General features: G+C 52.1%; 2 protein-coding genes across 2 annotated transcripts; one reads left to right on the forward strand and one right to left on the reverse strand.

Annotated features, from left to right (window-relative positions):
* Nucleotides 1–1,596: 1,596 nt before the first annotated feature.
* nrps1 (nonribosomal peptide synthase Pes1) lies at nt 1,597–20,854 on the forward strand (the record flags this gene model as incomplete). The annotated part of the gene is made up of 8 exons (XM_025583761.1): nt 1,597–2,174; nt 2,199–2,631; nt 2,722–3,021; nt 3,067–15,292; nt 15,348–15,724; nt 15,784–16,444; nt 16,496–18,111; nt 18,160–20,854. 8 exons carry the CDS (start codon nt 1,597–1,599, stop codon nt 20,791–20,793), a joined length of 18,825 nt encoding a protein of 6,274 aa, XP_025438652.1. The 3' UTR covers nt 20,794–20,854.
* A 511-nt stretch (nt 20,855–21,365) lies between these two features.
* Nucleotides 21,366–23,322, reverse strand: BO95DRAFT_371507 (carboxylesterase, type B; the record flags this gene model as incomplete). Its single annotated transcript, XM_025582961.1, has 6 exons — nt 21,366–21,700; nt 21,825–22,040; nt 22,122–22,419; nt 22,483–22,598; nt 22,654–23,053; nt 23,107–23,322. 6 exons carry the CDS (start codon nt 23,320–23,322, stop codon nt 21,366–21,368), a joined length of 1,581 nt encoding a protein of 526 aa, XP_025438653.1.
* Between the last annotated feature and the right edge of the window lie 336 nt (nt 23,323–23,658).

Genomic DNA, 23,658 nt, shown 5'->3' on the forward strand with positions numbered 1-23,658 from the left:
TCCCATACTCTTTCTCTCCCTATTTCCTTTTCACATTTGATTCCATGTTTGGTAACTAACTGCTCCGGAGCACAAGTCTTCAACATAGGTGATCATCGGCTTCGATCGTCTTTGACCAATTTCTTTATAAACGCCTTCTTCTCATTCCGTTCGACATGTAGCGTTGATGTAGGGTTCTTCTATCGTATGTACGGAGTACATACTCGTACGTAGCACTCCGTACGGGGTATTGCATCTGCTGCCAAATACGGATGGCAATCGAAACTCAAGTCGGGTAAACCTCCGCTCTCCGGGCCCCTCCTCCACTCCGCTGATAATCGATTCCCAATTTCTCCGGGCTGTTAACATCACTACCGGTCAGTTCGCAGATTCGTATATGTACTTGCAAGCATATTCTCCCGTAGGCATTTACATACTATGTAGTAGAAATTAGTCTGTTGGCAGATAAAACAGTCTAGCCCACCAGAGGATTTCGTTAATTACGTACATAAACACAATTCTATTCGCCATCCCCTACACCCTGATCTCCGAGCCATCAAAGATGGTGGGTCTTCTTTGTCTGGGGCCTGAATTAGTCAAAGTGGATGGGCTCTCCGCGAGTTCACAGTATATTCGACTCAACTCAACTCGTCGTTCGAGACTCACCTCGAAGTTCATGATGTTGCTGCCACTGCTAGTCAGGGCCAACGCTTCAGCCATGAACGTCATCCATGGCTGGTCGCCTTGATTTTGACAGCAACTACTCCATCCTTCTCCCTCTCCTTCTTCTCTTCTCAAGTTGGGCCGAATCATAAAAAAAGATCAAATTTTGATTTGATTTTTTTTTTGGAACTTTTTTTTCCTTTTCTAATTAATCCACTTCGCTTTTCCCTCTTATACTGCACCATATTTTTCTAGTGCTATATTTTTGCCCCCCTCGTCTACACAACCCTTCTCCACTTCCTCCCTCCATGCCCATGGGCAGCCAGATGATCATTTCTCTCTCTTCCCTCCACCCCTGGACGTGCTCCACCAAACAGACAGTGTCCGCTTCAATGGCATAGGGGCTTACCGCCCTGCAGAGGCTTGGTAGGAGAAGCCATGGAGTCAATTCCCTGTCTGTACCTTCAGCTCTAGACTAAGCAAGGGTATAGTGGGGTGGCCACGGTTCGAGCCATGCTTCAATGCTTTTTTCACTGCCTCCAAACCATTGGTTGAGATGGGGGCGTTTCGTATCCTCCCTAGTAAAGAAATGTCTGGTAATCCGTAAGCCTTTCAAACCGTTCCATGCAATAGGGTCGTGGTCGACTCCATCGATCCATCCATCAATCTATTTCGGGCTAAGGCAATCGAAATTCCATAGCGATGCGAAGAAAAAACCCGAACATGTGGGTGTGGTGCGGCATCGGTTCCAATTTAAAGGTTAGATATAGTCGAGCTTTCGTCGTGGTGGTGGTGCTCTGCTCCTCGTCTTTGCACAGCATTTCTTCCCAAACTTGCTCTCCCCGTGGTCGTCTCTCCAGGCAGGCAGACTTTAATTTTTTCTTGGTATATTCTTATTCCTCTGGAGTACCCAGTAGTTCCAGACTTTTTTTCCCCTCCTCCTTCGAGTCGACCATGGCGCAACCGATTCCATGCTGCCTGCCTAAGTTTGGCAGTGGTCACTCCGGGCCGAAGCGGCCGGCTTCTCTGAGGACCAGAATCAGTGGTGCGCAGACCAGGCAGTTACTGTCCGCTTGGGACCAGGGTCAACTAGACCCTCTCCTCCAGGCCTCCTGGGCCATTCTCTTACACCACTACACCGGGCTCGAAGAAATCTGCTTCGGCTACCAACCATCAACATCATCATCATCGTCATCTTCGATTCCATCTTCTGCTGCACATAATGATCCGAATGATCTTAATCACTTAATCTTTAATCTTTCAATCGCCGAGGATGATTCCCTGCAGAGCGTTCTGCGTAGAGCAGAATATAAGCACCATGGCTTCAAGGATGGTGACGCTGAGAGATGCGAAATCGCTTCCCCTGTTCATAGCGGCTACACTCTGTTCAACACCATTCTCATGCTACGCGACTGCCGCAAGCCGACACAAGATGCTAGAACCCTTGCCATGCAACCGGTCTTGGCCAATCCCCTGCCAGAAGAGGTAAACCTTGTGTTGCATTTGTTCTTCATCCCCCCCCCCCCTCCAAAGTGTTTTCAACCAGACTGACCCAGCAACCGTCTCTCCCAGTGCCGAGTGAGGCTTCACGTGAAGATCTTGCAAGATGATGTGCGCATCTTCTTCGAGTATTGGAACCACGATATCTCTACCGAGCACGTGAGATGTGTCGCCGATTACTTCGAGGTGATCCTCGCCCATCTGCTGTCAGCGACGGATATTGCCGTCAAGGACGTGAGCCATCTCTCGGATCGCGACTGGGCCCGTATCTGCAGGTTCAACTCCGCCATGCCGGAATCGTACGACCGCTGCATCCATGAAGTCATTCAGGAACAGGTCTTGGTGCGCCCGGACAGCGAAGCTGTCTGTGCCTGGGACGGGAGTTTGACGTACAGAGATCTAGATTTGCTGTCGTCTCAAGTTGCATACCACTTATTCGCACAGGGAGTTCGACCCGAAACATGCGTTGCCCTGTGTTTTGATAAGTCGGTGAGTTGCCACTTAATTGAAACGCTATTGAGTCTTTCCAATAGCCACCGCGTGAGGTGCATTCGGAGACTAATACTGTGACTATGACAGAAATGGAACGTTGTGGCAATGCTGGGTGTGTTGAAGGCCGGCGGAGCCTTCGTCCCTATGGATCCAAGTCATCCGCTTTCTCGGTTACAATATCTGGCGGGCGCCGTGAAGGCCGATATCTTACTTTGCTCTAGAAATCATACGGAGGCTTTGAGTGAAGTCACCAAGACTTTAATTCCCCTTGACCAGGAGACAATCGATGGCTTGCCTTCCATCGAAAATGCTGGTCCTTTACCGCAAGTGGAAGGTCGCAACGCAGCCTATGTGATATTCACTTCGGGATCCACAGGGGAGCCAAAGGTGCGTTTCCCCAGAGTTATTGCGAATTTCTTCTGACCTAGACAGGGTACCATGCTGGAACATCGGGCCTTTGTTTCGAGTGCCATGGCCCACGCTCCAAGACTTCACGTTTCTTCCACCACCCGCATCCTACAGTTTGCAGCACACACTTTCGATGCAAGTCTGGTTGACTTGCTCACTACCTTGATTGTGGGTGGTTGCATCTGTATACCAAGCGAGGAGGAACGTCTGGGGGATATAGTCAAGGTGATCAACGATATGAAGATCAACAACGCTAGTTTGACCCCTTCGTTTGTTGAGTTTCTCGATATCTCGCTCGTGCCAGGATTGGAGGTTCTTACCCTGGCGGGTGAAGCCATGTCGCAGGCTCAGGCGTCCACCTGGTCAAAGATCCGTCTTGTCAACGGCTACGGACCGACGGAGGCCGCTGTTGCCGCTGTAATCAACTCCAATGTTACCGCGTCCACCGATTGTAAAGACATCGGCCTCCCCGTCGGCGCCCGTTGTTGGGTTGTGGCCCCCCACAACCATGATCAGCTCGTCCCTGTCGGTGCGCCCGGTGAATTGATATTGGAAGGCCCGACACTTGCCCGTGGTTACCTGAACAACCCGCAGAAGACGAACGAGTCCTTCATCTTCGATCCTGCTTGGACTAAACTGGACACCACCCACAACGCCACCCGCAGATTCTACAAGACCGGCGACCTGGTAAGATACAATTCCGATACTGGCTCACTAACATATATAGGACGCAAAGACACACAAGTCAAGTTTCATGGTCAGAGAATAGAGCTGGGAGAGATTGAGAGTCAGTTGGCGGCTGACCCCAATGTCAAACATTGCATGACTTTTCTGTCGAAGTTCGGGTTTTCATCGGGCAAGCTCGTTGCAGTATTCTCTCTTTCCGTTCAGTTCGAAGGCCAGCAAAGCTCAGACAAAGCACCACTCGAGCTCATTGATCCGACTAGAAAGGCACCCATCGTTGCTGAAATCCGGGAAAGATTGTCGACTTGCCTGCCGACCTACATGATCCCGGGCGTGTGGCTTTGCGTGGAATCACTGCCCTTGCTCGCATCCGGCAAAATCAATAGAAAGGCCACTGAAAAGTGGATTGGGGAGATGTCGGAGGACCCAGACCGCCAGGCTGTTACTCTGGAGGTAGCAGACACGACCATGCTGCCAACTAGCACCACTGAGGAACAAATAGCTTCGATCTGGAGCCGTGTTCTCAATATACCAAGGGCTCAAATTGGAATGGACCAGGGCTTTCTAAGCCTTGGTGGCGACTCGATCGCAGCAATCACTTGCTTGGGATTCTGCAAGAAGCTGGGGATGGGCTTAGGAGTACAGGATGTTCTCCACAGCAGATCGATTAGAGAATTAGCAACACATGTCAAGCGGATCGACCAGTCAATTGTGTACGAGGAGGAGGTCGAGAAGCCCTTCGATCTTTCCCCGATTCAGAAGCTCCATTTTACGGTTCGAAACGAGGGGCAGGGCCACTTCAACCAAAGTGTTCGCACACGCATAAACAAACACATTCCAGAGCATGACCTGCGATGTGCTGTCGAGAAAATCATCAGCCGCCACTCCATGCTCCGCTCACGTCTGGAGAGAAACAATGTCGATGGTGGCTATCAGCAGCGGATCACTGAGGATGTGTCTGGCTCGTACCGCTGGCGTGCACATGATGGTGTCAGCCAGAATAAGATTGATGCAGCCGTTGCCGAAAGCCAGTCTTCCATGAATGCTTTTGTGGGTCCGGTTTTTGCTGTGGACCTCTTCCATGAGAACGGCGTTAATACTCTACTGTCCTTGGTTTCTCACCATATGGTTGTTGATATCGTTTCTTGGCGCATCGTTCTGGAGGATCTGGAAGACTTGCTGCTCAACCCCGATCAACCCGTCTCCCAGAACGGATCTCTCCCCTTTCAGACTTGGTGCCGGCTGCAAGCCGAACAATGCCGAACCTCGGATTCGAGAACGATGGAAGAATTACCTGAAACTCCGGAGCCAAACTACTCTTACTGGGGACTTCAGCACAAGCAAACCACCTACGGTGATGTCGATTGTGAAACTTTCGAGCTTGATGCAGAAAGTACGCGCGCTGTCCTGATGGACTGCCATCAAACCTTTGCAACCGAGCCAATTGATGTTCTCCTGGCCGCCCTCTTGCATTCCTTTGGAGAAACATTCAAAGACCGTTCCTTGCCTGTCATTTACAACGAAGGCCATGGACGAGAGCCGTGGGACTCGACCATCGATATCTCGCGTACTGTTGGGTGGTTCACGACTGTGTATCCCATTCTTCTCTCAGCCCTCCCATCATCTAATCCATCCGAAACAGTTGTCCGTGTCAAGGATCTTCGTCGTCGCGCCGCCGACAATGGTCGTCAGGAGTTCGCTCGGCGCGTCTTAACAACTCGCGAAAACGGGACCTCCCTGCACTATAGCCCTTTCGAGATGTCATTCAACTATGTCGGCCAGCACCGTGACCTTCAAAGAAAGGATGGGCTCTTCCAGCTCATGAACCAAATGGCTGGAGAAACGGGTCAAGGTGGGGGTGCAGCTGACTTTGGTGCCGACACTCCTCGATTCGCGCTCTTCGAAATATCTGCCATGGTTGTCCAGGATAATCTCCGGTTCATATTTTCCTTTAACAGACACATGCAGCACCAAGAGCTCATCAAGCACTGGGTCCAGTCCTGCCGAACTTTGCTGCAGTCCATAGGTCGAAGTCTCCAATCTGCCCATCCAAAGCCAACACTGAGCAGTTTCCCCCTACTAAAGCTCTCATACGATGAATTGGATACCATAATCGCGAAGAAACTCCCGGAGCTCGGTGTAATTTCATTTGAAGACTTGGAAGACATTTACCCCTGCTCAACGATGCAGCAGGGGATTCTTCTGAGTCGCTCCAGAGATACTACCCTCTATGCTGTACACGGTACTTTCGAGGTGTCTGGATTGAGAGGCAAGCCCACCGTGGATCGTCTGACCACAGCATGGCAAAGAGTTGTGGCTCACCATGCAATGCTGCGGACCTTGTTCTTGGAGAACCTGACAAGCAAAGACCTCTTCTGTCAGGTGGTTTTGAAGTCCTACGACGCCAAACCTCAATACTTGCGCTGTGGATCCGAAGCGGATGTACTGTCCACTCTTGATGCACAGCCAGCACCACTCTACGACCATTCTCATCCGCACCACCGATTTACGATCTGTGAGACTGCCAATGAGAAGCTGTTCTGCAGGCTTGAATTTAACCATGTTGTCATCGATGGTAATTCAATCTCGATCATCCTGCGCGATCTTCAGCTGGCTTATCAAGGCGAACTTGAAGAGCCAAAGCCGAAGTTCAAGAACTATATGCAATACTTACACCAGACGTCGCGGCGAGCTAGCATTGACTATTGGCGATCTTATCTAACAGGGATCAAGCCCTGCCACTTCCCCGTGCTTAACGATGGTAGCACTTCTATCAGGGAGTTACGTACCAAGCGACTGAGCCTTCCTTTCTTCAAGGAGCTTCGGAAAACATGTGAAGCGAATGGACTCACGTTACCCACTGCTTTCAGCGCTGCATGGGGTCTGACAGTTCGTGCTTTTTGCAATTCTGACGATGTATCCTTCACATATTTGGCATCATTGCGAGATGTTCCTGTAGAAGGAGTTGAATCAGTCGTTGGACCCGTCATCAACACACTGACCTGTCGCATACAATTTCCTGCAAATGTTCTGCTCAAGGAAGTTCTCTCTAGAGTTCAGAATGACAACATTGAGAACCTACCTTACCGGCACCTTCCTCTCGTTGACATCCAAAAGGCTCTTGGAATCTCGGATTCTCTTATCAACAGCGGCATCTCCTACAGAAAACTTCCAACATCAGATTTGAGGGCAAGAGGAGAAATTCGCCTTTCCGAGGTGGGAATAATTCACGATCCCGCCGAGTCTCCCGTGTTTATCAATGTCGAGGCTACTGATGAGAATGCCAATATTGAGTTGAACCATTGGACGGATCATCTCTCCGTTGGACAAGCTGAACATGTTGCCAGCACATTCCTCAAATCTCTTGAGAACATTGCTTTCCACATCCACGAGAACGTCCGCAAGCTCGATAACTTCAGTGACTTGAACAAGCAGCAAATTGAGGCCTGGAACAAGCATATGCCAGGTGCTGTGGATATTTGCATTCATGAAGTGATCGAGGCATATGCTAAGTCGACGCCGGACTCACCAGCCCTCATCGCTTGGGATGGAACTTTCACATACCACAGAGTTGACGAGCTTTCCTCGCTTCTTGCGGCCTATCTCATCAAGCTTGGTGTGAGCCCTGGCGACATCGTGCCAATTGACTTTGACAGATCTGGCTGGCAAATCATAGCAATCCTGGCTATCTCAAAGGCCGGAGGTGTCTGCGTTCCACTGAGTGATGACTTGCAGCAATCCATTGAAGACTGGTCGGTACTGGATGAGGCACAAGTTGCTCTCGTGTCCCCGACCCGTGCGCAATTCCTGGAAGGAACGGTTCCTTATGTCCTCCCTGTAGAGGAGTCTTTGTTTGAGTTCCTGCCTCGGACAGATGTGAGTTCGCAGTCACCTGCTGTCCCGTCGCAAGATGGATACGTGGTGTTCACCACTGCGAACTCCAAGGCCGTTGTTCTCAGCCACCGTGCAATCATGACCCGGGCAAAATTTTTCGCATCGGAGCTTGGCTTGAACAACAAGAATCGCATGTTCCAGTCGTCCCCTTGCACTTCAGATATGTTTCTGCAGGAGGCATTCGGTACGTTTTTGGCTGGTGGCAGTATCTGTATCCCGTCCAATACTAGCTCGGAACATCTCGCACGCGACTTCAAGAAGCTACAGGCAAACTCCATTAGCCTGGCGATATCAGCCGCGTCGGCGCTGAAGCCAGCATTTTTCAATAGTGTCGAGGTTCTCGCTCTGTGGGGCGAGGGCCTGACGAGGAAAGTTGCCGACACTCTGCCAAAGAGAGCCAAGGTTCGTGTCTTCTATGGAACGACTGAGTCCTCGTCTGCTTCCATCCAAGCCTCTGATTTCGCAACGTCTGATGACTATCTGGTCATTGGATCCACTGTCGGATGCGTCCCGTGGCTAGTTGACCCCAATGACTCTAGCGTTCTTGTTCCAGTGGGATGCGTGGGAGAACTAATCTTGGAGGGCCCTTGTCTCGCTCGCGGTTACCTCGATGACGAGGAACAAACAAAGCAATCTTTCATTGAAAGCCCGGGATGGAGCTTTGGTCACGACAACGAGGCCGGTGAAGACTCCGAACCAGCACGCTGGTTGTTCAAGACCGGAGACCTTGCTCGTTTCAACTCGGATGGATCTCTTGTGTATGTGGGTAAGAAGAATGGCGGTAGTCGGACTGAAATTCTGCATATTGAGCAGCGCCTGTCCACGTTGGCATCTATCAATACTCCCTACGCCGTCGAAAGCATCTCTAAGAGCGGCGAACAGAATTCTCAAGAGGCCACGGCCGTGTTCATGTTCCATGGCGCGAAGGCCAACGTTGCTGAGAACCAGATCATTGCGTCTATGACACCTGAGTTCTGTGAAGATGCGAGCAAGTTACATGCTCAATTATCCCACCAGCTGCCAGAAGACCAAGTCCCTAGGTTCTACCTCCAGGTACCCAAGATGCCATTGACATCGAGTGGTAAATTGAACCGACAGCTACTGAAGGAAGCCTACAACCGCTTACCAGAGGCTTCTCGGCTGGCTTCTGACATAAAGGGGTTTAATGACTTCTGGAAATTCCAACTAGCCAATTCGTCTCAGCCTCAGCAGTTCCCATATCGTGCGAGCTCATCTAACGCATATTCTCCCAAATTCGGAAGACAAACCGTGCAGATTGCCTGGTGTGATGCTGTCAGATCACTTAAGGGAGGTCTCAGGTCTGCTATTCTTTCTGCTTGGGCTCTCACCATGCACGGCTACAGTGAGTCCGACGATATCATCTTTGGGGAGTCTCTCATGGGTACCGAATCTTCGATCGAAGACGCACAGCATGCAACCATCGTCCCCCGGCGTTTCAAGATTGACAACAACTCTACTGTTGCTGGACTGCTAGAAGCGACCGCAAGCAACTTGACTGCAGCTCAGCACTACCAGTGGGCAGGGCTTCGCCGTATCCAGAGCCTCAACGCTGATACAGCGCGCGCCTGTACTTTTGGCAGCTTGCTTTCGGTGATAGGAGGAAATGAGCACCCAGGGTCAGAGGCTGTCGTCATTTCTCAGGATGAATTTGCTTCCTTCCCGTTGCTTGTGCAATGTATGCTCAAGGATCAAGATGTAGAGTTTGCTATACGTTATGACGAAGCGGCTCTGAACTCTGCCCAAGTTGAACGCTTGATGGCGCAATTTGTTGCTTGCTTGCGACTTCTGAGTTCCGGCAAAAACCAAACAGAGACGATCGCGGACCTTTCCAGGGCCCACGAAGGCTTCCGTACTTTCCAGGGTGGTATTCCTATCTGGAAGGAATATTTGGCGGATGTCGAGTCTTGCATGTTTCCTATTTTGTGTGCCACCTCATCCGAGAACTCGCGAGCTCATAAGACACTGGTCATCAGCAATGCGAGCGACCTGCAAGCTTTCTGCCGGAACAGCAGAGTCAGAGATTCTCAGCTTGTCGAAATGGCCTGGGGCCTGACCCTCCGCTGCTATACCGGAATGGAAGATGTATGCTTTGGTATTCATGTACCAGAAATCGGCCGCGATGACGCGTTCAGATTTGCAGATACGGCTCCTTTGAACAACGTCATTGCTTGCAGACTCAAGCTTGATGACAACGTGACGCTTGAGCAAGCTATGCAAGAGAGAAAAGCCGACAGCGCGCGATTGTCGCACCACCAGCTACCTTTTGAGGCGATTCAACATGAACTTGGATTTGAAGATGCCATCTACAACACTGTTATTAGAAGCCCCGGAGCACCAGCGGACATTGACTTGAGCAAGTTTGTGATTATTGTCGAGGCAAGATGCACGGAGGCGATCGGTGAAGTTTCATTCGAATATTCTACCCAAGATATCTCGAATGCCGACATGGAGGGCATCCTCGATGTCTTTGACCATGTCTTGAGCTCCGTCATTCACTCCTCTCTAGAGGATCGTACCATTGGCGAGATTGACTTCTTGAGTGAACAATCCTGTCAAAAACTGCGTGAGTGGAATGCAAACCTGGAGGATCGACCCGAGATATGTGTGCATGAGATCATTCAGCAAAGAGCATGTGCAAATCCATCGGCTCCTGCTATCAGTGCATGGGACGGCGAATTCACATATGCTGAACTCGATATCCTGTCGACTCGGCTCGCAGAGCACTTAGCAACCATGGGCGTCAAATCAGAAGTGTTTGTTCCAATGTTCTTCGAGAAGTCAGCATGGACTGTTATTGCACAACTTGCTGTCTTGAAAGCTGGCGGTGCCTTCGCTTCCCTCGATCCTACTCACCCTACCGATCGCTTAAGCGGCATGATTGAGGACCTCGAAACCGAAATCATTCTGTGCTCCGAGAAGTATCAGGATAAGGCCCTTAGCCTCTGTGGATCTTCATTTGTTGTCAGCAGAGGTACAATTGAAGAACTACCTGAGCCCGCATCGTCACAAATCCAGCCTGCTAATGTCAACAACCCGGCTTACGCAATCTTCACATCCGGAACTACGGGAAAGCCCAAGGTGACTGTGCTGGAGCATGTTGGATTGAGTCTGGCTGCATCGGGCCATGCCAGGGGACTTGGCTTAGACTCGAATATCCGTGTCTTGCAGTTCTCAAGCTATACCTTCGATGTTAGCGTGTTTGAGATTATGGTTGTCCTTGCGAATGGAGGATGCGTGTGTGTGCCCAGCGAGGAGGAGCGCATCAATGATCTGGCTGGAGCTATGAAGAGGTTGCGGGTGAACTTCAGCAGCACGACTCCATCTATCATCAACACTCTTGATCCCAAGGCCATTCCCGATTTGGCTACTATTCTCACAGGTGGAGAGAAGATGCCCTCTGATTTCCTTGATCGCTGGTCGGACAGATGCATCATCAATGCCTATGGTCCCTCTGAGGGTACGGTAATGAACACAGTGGACTTCAAGAGAGATCGGAAAGCAAGACTTGTCAATGGTGACCTTGCCTCCATCGGCACTGCGATATTGGGCAGAACCTGGATAGTGGATACCCGAGACTTCAATCGCTTAGTTCCCATCGGCGCAGTTGGAGAATTGGTGCTTGAGGGCTGCAACGTCGCACGTGGTTACCTTCATAATGAAGAAAAGACGAAGGCCGTATTTATAAACAACCCACAGTGGACGAACCGTGATGGACTGAAAGCACTTTTCCCACGCAAAGAACGGATGTACCGCACCGGGGACTTGGTACGTTACAACCATGACGGCTCCATTACATTCATCTCGCGTATCGATACGCAGGTGAAGCTCAATGGTGTGCGGATCGAATTGGGTGAAGTTGAGCAGGTGTGCGTTCGTAACCTCCCGGATGCCACCCACGTGGCTGTCGAAGTCGTTGCGCCGGAGTCGAAGATTGTCGGAAAGTGCTTGGCAGCTTTCTTCACAGTGACTGGTTACGGTCAGACGGACGAGCATGAATTGATCGTTCCCATGAATGACTCCTTGGTGGAAGTTGTCAAGCAGCTACATGGAGCCATGAACCAGTCTTTACCCCCCGCGATGTTGCCTAAACTGTTCTTCCCTCTTCAGCGTATGCCTTTCGGATCTACGGGCAAAATCGACCGCAGAAAGCTTCGAGCTATGGTCGATATTCTTCCTAAGGAGCAGTTGAAGCCTTATGCCATTTTCAACCTCGGCAAGAAGAACGGTGCTGAGGTGGAGATGGTAGGAACTGAGGGTGCTCTTAGGAGTCTCTGGGAAGAAGTCCTCAGTCTCGCGCCTAGCTCTGTCACTCCCGAGGACAATTTCTTCGGCTTAGGTGGTGATTCTTTCTCGGCCATGAAACTCGTTGGTGCCGCTTCGACTCGAGGCGTCTCACTCACGGTTGCTGATATCTACAAGACACCTGTTTTCGTTGATATGGCGAGGATATGTGGGGCTATGGACTCTGACGCCTCTGTGGGGGAGATTCAGCCTTTCAGTCTGCTGCCTGATTCGATAACGCAGGATGAGGTATTGGACGAAGTTTCCGAGCAATGCTGCGTACCCAAGCAGCTGATAACCGACCTCTACCCTTGTAGCCCGGTGCAGGAGGGCTTGCTTACCCTCTCCATCAAGCAGAAAGGATCTTACATCGCTCGGCCTGTGTTTCAGCTTGCAGAGGATGTCGACCTGGATGATTTCAAGGCTGCCTGGCAACAGACAGTCGATGAAATGGACATCTTGCGTACTCGAGTCGTGCACACCGAGGCGGCGAACTTTCTCCAAGCTGTTCTTGCTGAGGCACCAATCACTTGGGATCACGCAGAAGACTTTGACGCTTTGGCTAACGAGGGCTTCGACTTGACAACGAACGATGGAGGCTCGCTTACTGGCTACGGAATTGTGGAACCTGAGGACTCCTCAGAACGCTACTTTGTGTGGACGGTACACCACGCTCTGTATGATGGATGGAGTGTCTCGCAAATACTCAGGAGGGTCGAGGAGATCTACTCGAACTCTGCAGCTTCCAGTCGTACCTTGCCCTATAACTTGTTCATCAACCACTTGTTGCAGACAGATGCTTCGGCATCTGACGAGTTCTGGAAGACATACCTGGCAAACCTGTCCTCAACACCATTCCCGCAGAACAAGACACCCATGGAGGATGCTATCCGCGTCGGAAACAGGCACTACAGCTCTGTTACCATCCCCCGGGTAGCCAACAGCCTCAGCCTGACAGTCCCGGAGTTGATCCGTGCGGCTTGGGCTTTGATTGTCTCCGTTCACACTGCGTCCGGGGACGTTTGCTTCGGTGAAACGTTAATGGGAAGAAACACCAATATGCCTGGAGCCGCTGACGTTGCTGGCCCGGTTCTGACGACTGTCCCTACCCGTATTGTGGTGGACGGTGACATCAAGCTCGTTCAGTATCTTCAAAGCGTGCGTCAATTGGCTGCTGAGATGATTCCACACCAACATACTGGACTTCAGCGAATCCGGAAACTCAACCAGGACACAGCATCCGCTTGCGAGTTTCAGAATCTCTTGGTCATTCAGTCGGACGAAGGTCAGCTTAACAAGGATATCTGGGAACAAAAGAACAATCTGACCGAAGGTGACTTCTTCACTCACCCAATCGTCGTCGAATGCAAACTAGGACAAAGTCAAATTGCAATCACTCTTCACCACGACGAACTTGTCTTCGATAGTTGGCAGGCTCAGATGCTTGTTGGACAATTTAGTTTTGTACTGGAGCAGTTGCTCGCCATCACCAAGGAAGATTCAAGGAAGGTTGGTGAGCTAGAGGTGTCTGGCCCGGTTGACAAGAAGGAAATCGCTGCCTGGAACCAGAGAAATCCTCCATGCGTCGACCGTTGCGTCCATCATATCATCGAAGAGAAAGCATCAAGCCGACCCGATGCTCAAGCTATCTGCTCCTGGGATGGCCAGTTGAATTATCGGGAACTCATCCACTTGGCTTCTTCCTTTGCTGCTTACCTGAGCTCGCGCGGTGTCGGGCCAGAGACTCTGGTGCCAATCTGCATGGATAAGTCTGCGTGGGCTGTGGTCACTATTCTCGGTATCCTGATTGCTGGTGGCGCCTTCGTTCCCCTTGATCCTGCTCACCCTACTTCAAGACACCAAGAGATTTTGGCCGAGGTAGACGCTCGGGTGGTCCTCTGCTCTCCTAAATACCAGAGCCGTTACTCGGGCTCTGTGAAGACTATTATTCCGGTCAGCAAGGATACTGTCAAGGCATACTGCACACTTGCAACTTCGAGCACGAAGCCCTCTAGCCGGGCAGTTCCCACAAACATGGCCTTCGCTATCTTCACTTCCGGAAGTACCGGCCGTGCCAAGGGTATTATCATTGACCACAAGGCACTTGCAAGCAGTGGCATGGCGTTCGGACCCATGGTACACATGGACCAAGATACCAGAGCTTTTCAGTTCGCTTCACTCACTTTCGATGCTGCTGTAATGGAAGTGCTCGTGACTCTTATGCACGGAGGCTGTGTCTGTATCCCGAGCGAAGACGAGCGCCTGAACGATGTTGCTGGTGCTATCAGACGTATGAACGTTTCGTGGTCATTCCTGACTCCGTCTATTGCTAGTATCATTGAGCCGTCTTCTGTGCCCTCATTGAAGCACCTTGTGTGCGGTGGAGAGAAGATGTCACGCGAGGTGATAACCAAGTGGGCGCACCGGGTCAGGTTGATGAACGGTTATGGGCCTACCGAGACGACCATTTTCGCAGTCATCAACACCGACGTTGCTGCTATCCCCGAGCCTGCTTGCATCGGCTACGGTATTCCCTGTACCCTGACCTGGGTTGTTGACCCCGACAACCACGACAGGTTGACACCCCTGGGTGCCGTCGGTGAGCTGGCCTTAGAGGGCCCGGCGCTTGCTCGGGAATATCTCAAGAATCCTTCAAAGACGGCTGAGACGTTCGTGAACGAGCCAGTCTGGATCAAGAGCTTCCCCAGCTCTCTGCCCGCACCGAGAAGAATTTACAAGACTGGAGATCTGGTCAAGTACAACCCCGACGGAACTGTGCACTACATTGGCCGCAAGGACCACCAAGTCAAACTTCACGGCCAGCGCATGGAACTTGGAGAGATTGAGCATCGCCTATATGAGGATGCCCGCGTCCGTCATGCCGTAGTTCTTTTGCCATCGACGGGGCCTCTTAAGCAACGTCTGGTGACGGTTCTGTCCTTGAACTCGTTGACTTCTGAGAGAAGCATCATCTCGGACAATGCTTGCGAGCTTGTCGCCAAGAACCGCTCCACCCAGTCTGCATACCATGAACTTGTGGCTATTCAGAAGAATCTCGAGTCGCAATTGCCAATCTATATGGTTCCTCAAGCCTGGGCTCTCATCAAGCAGTTGCCGATGCTTGTTTCTGGAAAGCTGGACCGAAAGCGCATCACTGCTTGGCTCGAACGCATTGACGATGCTTCCTACGAGCGGATTATGCAAGATTACGACAATATTAAGCGAGGAGAGGTCGAGGAGGAGATCGAGGATGAGATCGAAGAGGCAGATGATACTGAGTCCTCTGCCAAGCTCCTCCGCGAGATTTTCTCGCAGGTCCTCAACATTCCAGAGAACAAGGTCGATCCTAACCGGTCGTTTGTCAGCCTAGGTAAGTCAAATCGCCCACAAATGCGAACCGGAGTATCGCTAACAAAACCACACAGGCGGTGATAGTATCACTGGAATGGCTGTCATCTCGCGCGCACGCAAGCAGGGACTTACCCTGACCCTTCACGGCGTGCTGCAGAGCAAGTCAATCAGGGATCTCGCTCAGACCTCTGAGACCAAAATTAAAGCTCTCAAGAGTGAGGAGAAGTCGGATGAACATTTCAAGTTGTCTCCGATCCAGGACCTGTACATGCAATCGGCCGATAAGTTCATGGGCGAAGCTCGCTTCAACCAGAGCATGACGGTGCGTGTCACCCGGAAGATCAAGCCGGAAGACATGAAGCAGGCCGTTCGAGCTGTCATTCAACAACACTCTATGTTCCGTGCACGGTTTTCGAAGCTTCACGGAAAGTGGCAGCAGAAGATCATCGATGTGAGTTCTCTATTGCATGACAACTTCCCACAGGCTCAGAAGCTAATTACTCATCGCAGGATGTTGATGCTTCTTATCGATTCCGCCACCATTCTGTGAGCAATGAGAAGGATATCCTGCCCCTCATCGCCGATAGCCAGTGTTCGTTGGACATCGAGAATGGGCCGATTTTTGCTGCCGATTTGTTCGAGGTCAATGGAGGCCAGCAGATCCTGTTCCTAACGGCCAGTCACATGTGCGTTGATATGGTATCATGGCGCATTGTCTTGCAGGACATCCAGGAGTTCCTCGACTCCGGTTCGCTATCGGGAGAAAAGCCCCTGTCTTTCCAGACTTGGTGCAGTCTTCAGCTTGAGGAAAGTAAGAAGAGAATGGGAGCTATTCAGCTGCCATTCTCTGTGCATCGGCCTAACCTTAGCTACTGGGGCATGGATAAGTCTGCGAACTGTTATGGCCAGATCAAGATGGAAGGCTTCACCCTGGATGCAGCGACAACTGCCCAGATTCTCGATGCATGCAAGGCGGTTCTCCGCACCGAGACCATTGAAGTTGTTCTCGCTGCTGTGGTCCAGTCCTTCCGCCACACTTTCACTGACAGAGAGGTCCCGACAATTTACAACGAAGGCCATGGTCGTGAATCCTGGGATTCCTCCATTGACCTTTCCAGAACTGTGGGCTGGTTCACAACTATGTGTCCTTTGCATATAGATGGAAGCACAGGTCAGTTCATTTCCTTACCCCTTTGCGATGGTAATACTTACTGTCTTGCAGACATCCTTGATACTCTGAAGCATGTCAAGGATACGAGACGTCAAATTTCTAGCAGCAGCCGACCTTACTTCGCTGAGAACCTTCTGCACAAGAACGCGTCCGACTTCCCGGTTCCGCTCGAGATTCTTTTCAACTATCTCGGCCAGCTGCAGCAACTTGAGCGTGACGATGCACTTTTCAAGCATCACAGAGAAGCACTCAATGCTAAGACATTTGAGGTGGCAGGCGACATGGGTCCTAAAACGCCCCGTTTCGCACTCTTTGAGATTACAGCACTCATCATCAAAGACCAACTCCAGATCTCGTTCACCTACAACTGCCACATGCAGCACCAGCCACGTATCCATGGGTGGATTTCCGAATGCAAGCGTGTTCTCCAGGAGGATATGCTCCGCCTCCGAGAATCTTCACCTGAGCCAACACTTAGCGATTACCCCTTGCTGCCAATTACCTATCAAGGCCTGAGCAACATGGTCAAGAGTGCCTTCCCCAAGGCCGGCGTTGAGAGCTGGGACGATGTTGAAGATGTCTACCCTTGTTCTCCGGTGCAGGAAGGTATCCTGCTTAGCCAGCTGAGAGACCCACAAGGATATCTGTTCAACGTTATCTTCGAAGTGCGTCCCCAAAATAAGGGTAATAGGATTGATGCCAAGAAGCTTCGCAAAGCTTGGTCTATGGTCGTCAGCCGTCATCCTGTTCTTAGAACTGTCTTTATCGACAGCAACTACAAGGGCGGCTCGTTTGACCAGGTGGTTACGAAGAAGCTTGAGGACGAGGTCATTGAGTTCGAATGCGAAGATGCAGAGGCATTGGGAACCATGGACGCTATCAAGCTCCGTGATATCAATGCCAAAAGGTCGACTAAGCTTACACACCAAGTGAGCATCTGTACCACCTCTTCCGGCCGTGTTCTTTTCAAGATTGACATGAACCATGCCATAATCGACGGTGGGTCAGTGGACCTGATCCTCAGAGACCTGACAATGGCCTACAATGATCAACTTCCTGAAGGCTCTGGACCTCTTTTCAGCGAATACATCAAGTACATCAAAGGTCAGACTCAAACCGAGGCACTGGATCACTGGACGAGATATCTTTCCGGTGTTCAGCCCTGCCATCTGCAATTATCGGGTGCTACCAACGTCACTCGGACGCTCGGCGAGCGCTTCATGGACTTCACACGCTTCTCAGAGCTGCAGAAATTCTGTGAGCAGCACTCGATCACTCTTGCGAACCTGACACTCTGTGCTTGGGCAATCGTCCTCCAGAGCTACACGGGCTCGGATGATGTTTGCTTCGGCTACCCGTCCGCTGGTCGTGACTCCCCTGTCCCCGGGATTCAGGACGCCGTGGGTATCTTTATCAACATGCTGTGCTGCAGAGTCAAGTTCAGCCCTGAAAAGTCACTTCTCGAGGTTGCCAAGACGGTGCAGGATGATTTCATGAATAATATCCCTTACCAGCACTGCTCCCTGGCTCAGATTCAGCACGAACTTGGGTGGCACGGAAAGTCGCTTTTTAACACGACTCTCTCGATTCAGAACCGTACTGCCAATAAGGATGCTGCCAACAGATCGATCGGCTTCGAGATGCAAAAGGCCTACGACCCAACTGAGGTGAGTTATTTTGATACACAATACAGAACAGTGCTAACAGGACAACAGTACCCGGTGACCGTCAACGTCGAGACGACTAAAGGTCGGGAGGGTGTCTTGTTGAGATACTGGTCCGACTCCGTGACCGAAACCCAGGCCAAGGATCTATCCGATGCGATTGCTAAGATCTTCACATGCTTTATTGAGAAGCCGTCCAGGCTCGTTGCGGACTTGGGTCTGCATAATCTACGCCCTGCCTCTCAATTCACGAAGGGCCCTCTCATCGCAGATCAACTGATCGACAACTATGCCCTGCAGCAGTTCATTGACAGCCGTGTGAACGAGATCATTGGCAATATGCTCAAGGAAGGGAAGCTCTCTGTTCCCCTCGTGCAAAGAAGCGAGACAAGATACTCCAATGGTGCCGTTCACCTCAAAATGGTCGAGGCTTCCATCCGCGACCCTGATGCAGGCGAAAATGATCTGTCGGATTCGATTCCTTCCCTGACAGACGATGGATCAAGCTCCAGTGACACCGAAAGACGTCTCTGGGACCTCTGGAAATCGACCCTCGGCCTCAAATCCGACAACGTCGGCTACCGCGATAGCTTCTTCAAGCTTGGTGGAGATAGCATCACCGCGATGAAGATGGTCAGCGCTGCTCGCGAGGAAGGACTGCAGTTGACCGTAGCAGATGTTTTCAACAACCCTGTATTCGAAGACATGCTTGCTATCGTCACACCTCGCAGCAGCCCGACCTCCGATGCGGAGACACAGGGCGAAAACAACATCGAGAAGCTGCTCGAGACTGAAATCACGGATATCCCCCAGGTTGAGCAGAAGACCATGATGCCACGTCCCGTGGACCTCGATGTGATGTCTCTTCAGGATGCGATTTGTCCCAAGATTGGTGTCTTCAAGGGCGGCATTGCGGATGTTCTCCCCGTCACCGATTTCCAGTCGCTATCGATCGCCGCCACTCTGTTCGGGTCCAGGTGGATGCTGAACTACTTCTTCCTGGATGGTAACGGCCCACTGGACATCAGACGACTCCGAGAGAGCTTCCTGCGCGTTGTTGACGCGTTCGACATCCTGCGCACCGTCTTCGTTGTCCATCGGGGACAGTTCTACCAGGTGGTTCTGCGCAAGATCCACCCTGAGATTATCGTTCATGAGACGGAGAAGAGCCTTGATGAATACACTGATGACCTCCAGAAGCGGGATCGCGAACAAGATCCCCGCCAAGGAGAGCAATACGTGCAGTTCTACATTGTCAAGCAGAAGAAGAGCGACCACCACCGCATCCTCATCCGGATGTCCCACGCTCAATTTGACGGTGTCTGCCTGCCCAAGATCATGAATGCTATCAAGCTGGGCTACGAGGGCAGCACCCTACCTCCCGTCTTCTCTTTCTCCAATTACATGCGGATGCTGCCTGGCAATATCACCCCAGCCCATTATCACCACTGGTCTACGATCCTGAAGGGCTCAAAGATGACCGAGATCATCCACCGTACGCAACCCAACACTTTCCTGCATATCGGTTCTTTCGCGGAGCACAAGAAGACCATCAATCTTCCATCCACCGCCACGGGCAATGTCACGCTCGCGACGGTCATGCAATCCGCTTGGGCCATTACCCTAGCCAAGCTGACTGCCCAATCTGATGTTGTCTTCGGACTCACTGTCAACGGTCGCAACGCCGGCGTCCCCGGTATCGAGACCACCGTTGGACCCTGTCTCAACATGCTGCCGATCAGGGTCAAATTCCGGGAGCACTGGACGGGCATCGATCTGTTCCGCTACCTCCAGGATCAGCAGATTGCTAACATGCCGTATGAATCGCTCGGGTTCCGGGAGATCATCCGCAACTGCACCGACTGGCCGCAAAGCACCTATTTCACGACCTCCGTGTTTCACCAGAACGTCGACTACGAGGGCCAAATGCAGCTGGACGGTGTCGACTACCGGATGGGCGGCGTGGGTGTCATCGACAATTTCACCGATCTCACGCTGGCGTCCAAGTCGTGCGGATCCGAGAAGCTCGACGTGTCAGTCGGCTACTCGACCAAGGGACCCATTACCTCCAGCTTCGTGCGAAAGGCCCTGGAGATGGTTTGCGAGACAGTGCAGAGCCTGATCGCCAATCCCAGCGTGCCGCTCGCTTCCCCGTCCACCGTCCGCTCCCTACCCAGCCAAGTCATCCACGATACGCCACGCTCCTCCGACACGACCTTCCAGCTGTCCCGCCTGAACACACGCAGCAAGGAGGAGATCCTCATTCATTCGGACATCCTCACCCGGACCTGGCAGCAGGTGCTCCCGCGCCGCACCGCGTCCGGCTCCCACACCGCCGCCGCCGCCGCTTATCAGCTCGACTCGTCCTTCTTCGACCTCGGCGGCGACATCATGAACATGGCGCAGGTGGTCTGGATCCTGCAACAAGAAGGCTTCCAGGTCCGTCTCGAGGACCTGCTGGAGCACCACACCTTCTTGGGCCAGTTGGCCGTCATGGCCGAGCACCACAAGCAGCAGCCGCAACCGCAATTAGTCGATGGGACCCTTCCTTCGGTTGCCAGCCCGATCTCCGATGAGGAGCGGACCGCTTCGCTGATCAAGAGCGGAAGCTGGACCTCTCTGGGCAAGGCTGTCACGTTGGCGAAGCGGTTCACCAAATGGGGAAGTGTTTCCACTCGGAAGTGATACCGTCTGCACCTACCACCATTATATGATTAGATGAACATTCTTTTGGTTTAACCGTTTTATTCTGTTAGATTGGTGTTTTGGATTTGTATATATGTTTTGTTTTGTTTTTGGACATTGATATGATGCTAAGCTCTGGACATAAATTGTCTGGCTGGCTAGCTGGCTGCCTGTCTTTTAGAACTTTGCTCGTTTGTTTTGTGAGGTGGAACCTTATCTTGACGAAGTGATTATGCTGTTTTTTTTTTAGAGATTTTGTACACATTATCCAATCATTCAGTTCGTCAAATCTCCCAAGTTCAGAGTAGCAATCCACAGTAGTCCAAGTGTAGACCATGTAATCTGTAGCTACCAGTGTATCGGTTATTCCGAACTCATCACCTGTAACCCAACAGTATGATACTAAGTCAATGTCCATGCCCATCCGAGCGCAACAACCCGGACCACCATCACAATCCTAGTAAGAAATATCCGCATACTTGGCCATGGAACCTCTTATTATTATGATAGATACGAACCGATCATACCACACACCACACCACCTAGGGAGAACACCAAATCAACCAACCAACCTACCCCCAAACCCTCACATCCCCCAAAGCACCACTCGTACACGCCTTATCCAGCCAATCCCCCGTCACATTCCGCGCGGCAGCCCCTTTCCCAAACTCAACAATCGAGCCGCCATCCACCCCCGCAGGATCGAACGGCACCCACCCCACCGTCTCCGCCAGGGAAGCTGCGTCCTTCATAAAGGCGAGGAAATGATCCTGCATCGTTTCGGACGTCAGCACCTCCAGCTCGGGGACGGCCCCGATCTGCTTCATGTACGTCCCGAAGACTATCAGCAGGTCGGAGGAGTGGTAGGCGCCCAGCCAGGGGGTGGGAGAGATGTTGGTGAAGTTTCCTGGTTTCGGGTCGTTTGTTGTCAGTGGGGTGTCGTAGTACTATTTAGAGTGGAAGAAGGGGTTGCGGGAGAGTCAGGGGAGGGGACTTTTGGATTATGCTGCTGCTGCTGCTGTGAAACATACCGGCCCAGAAATACCGATACGTGTCTAGTCCGATAGCCCTCCGCAGCGCTGCATCCATTGCAGTGGCGCAGCTCCATTCCATCTCGGTGAGGGCGGAGGCGGTCAGGTTCGTGCTGGCGGATTCGCGGTCCACGTTGGAGCGGATGGCCGGTCCGCGGGCGACGTGGCCGGATCGGTAGCGCTGGGTCTCGTTGGCGAAGATGTATTTCTCGTCCGCTTGGAGGTCGTTTTGATTAGAAAGGAGGAGAGAAGGATGGGAGATGGTGATGGGGTAGGTGCGGGGAGGGGGAAACTAACGGATGTAGCTGCTGAATGAGATCGAGGGAGAGGCGTTGTAGCGGTTGATGAATTCGGAGATCTGCACCCAGGAGACTTTGCGCATGCACTCTAGACTGGCGGTGGCGTCGCGGCCGTAGTTGCAGCCTAGCGCTTGGGCCACGATGTCGAAATCTTGGTAGACGTCGTCGGTGGTGCTGAGGTCGATGGTGACAGAGGGAGGCTGGGAGAGGATGCCGAATTTGGCGGCTAGGGGGTCGTCGGGAAAGGCGAGGGTGTAAAGATGCGTGAGAGCGGCGCCTTGGGATTGGCCCCATAACTATCGCGGGTGGTTAGTGTTAGGGTTGACTTGCGGTACGGCAAGGCGATGGAGATTGCTGACCATAATGTTGTCCTTGTTCCCGCCGAAGGATTCGATGTTCTCATAGACCCATTCCACCGCGGCCCGCACATCGAGTAGCGTCAGTGATGTCTCATCCAAGGCTCTGGATTTGGGATCTGGCTGCTGTTAGCACGATCGAACGGGCTGTATACAATTTCGGGGTGCACCGACTCCCGAAGATGTTGACTCGGTAGTTCATCGTGACTACGATATGCTCCTGAGAGCGCGAGACCCAGTGCGGTGGCAGTTGGGATGGGATGGCAATGCCGCCGGTGACCCCGCCGCCGCCGGTCACAAAAAGTGCCACAGGGAGGTTGGAGCGGCGATTTGCCGATGCTGGAGTCCATATGGCCAGGGACAGGCAATCTTCTGCTGTCGACCAGGCGGTGGAGCCCTGAGTGCGCGTCTCCCCGAGATTGTAGAGTAGGGCGGTTGGCGAATACTCGGTCCAGATGCTGTCATAGGTAGAGACGTACTGCGGACACGCAGGGCCATAGCGAGTCGAGTCGAATTTCCGGTTCGTCTTCTTCAGCTTCTGAGGAGGTAGCCAGCGGAGATCTCCTACCGGTGGCTAGATCGAACTCGGTCAACTCAATCTCGGACTTACTGAGTGACTTCCCCTACCTGAGCGTAAGGGACGAGCAAGAACTGGCGAACGTCCGGATAGGTATCGTTCAGCATGCCGATGAATGTCCCCGTTTGAGTCTCAACGGTGAGATTGCTCCAGTTGGATAGAGTTCGAGGCTGCTCCCATGTCAGGTTCGCATAGTAGCCGGGTTCTGATTCGGCGCAGGCAGTGAGTGCCGAAGCTAATATTGCACAGGAGGTCAGGAGCTTCATGACGAGGGTGAAGAGCCGTTACTAGGGGTGAGCTTGACTTGCAGTCGATGATGGACATCCAGGAAGGACAGCACGCGGACTGGGGCGCCATATTATGATATTTGTCGGCTATGTGACCCCGCATTTGTAGGAGCGAAGCGTTCTTGCTTGCCTCTAGGAACCAGAACTCGCATGGACAAACACGTCATGTCTGTCAGCGCTATAGGGGCTTCATGTATGCAGGGTGCTGTCGCGATAGGCTCGGGTAAATTCAAAGCCATATGGCTAGGCTTGCCGTGCGTTATTTGCAGGAGTTCAATTGGACAGACTCGTTCCTGGAAAGCAGGAAGTGTGGTA

The sequence above is a fragment of the Aspergillus brunneoviolaceus genome (assembly GCF_003184695.1).
Source record: "Aspergillus brunneoviolaceus CBS 621.78 unplaced genomic scaffold BO95scaffold_69, whole genome shotgun sequence".
Classification (NCBI taxonomy): domain Eukaryota; kingdom Fungi; phylum Ascomycota; class Eurotiomycetes; order Eurotiales; family Aspergillaceae; genus Aspergillus; species Aspergillus brunneoviolaceus.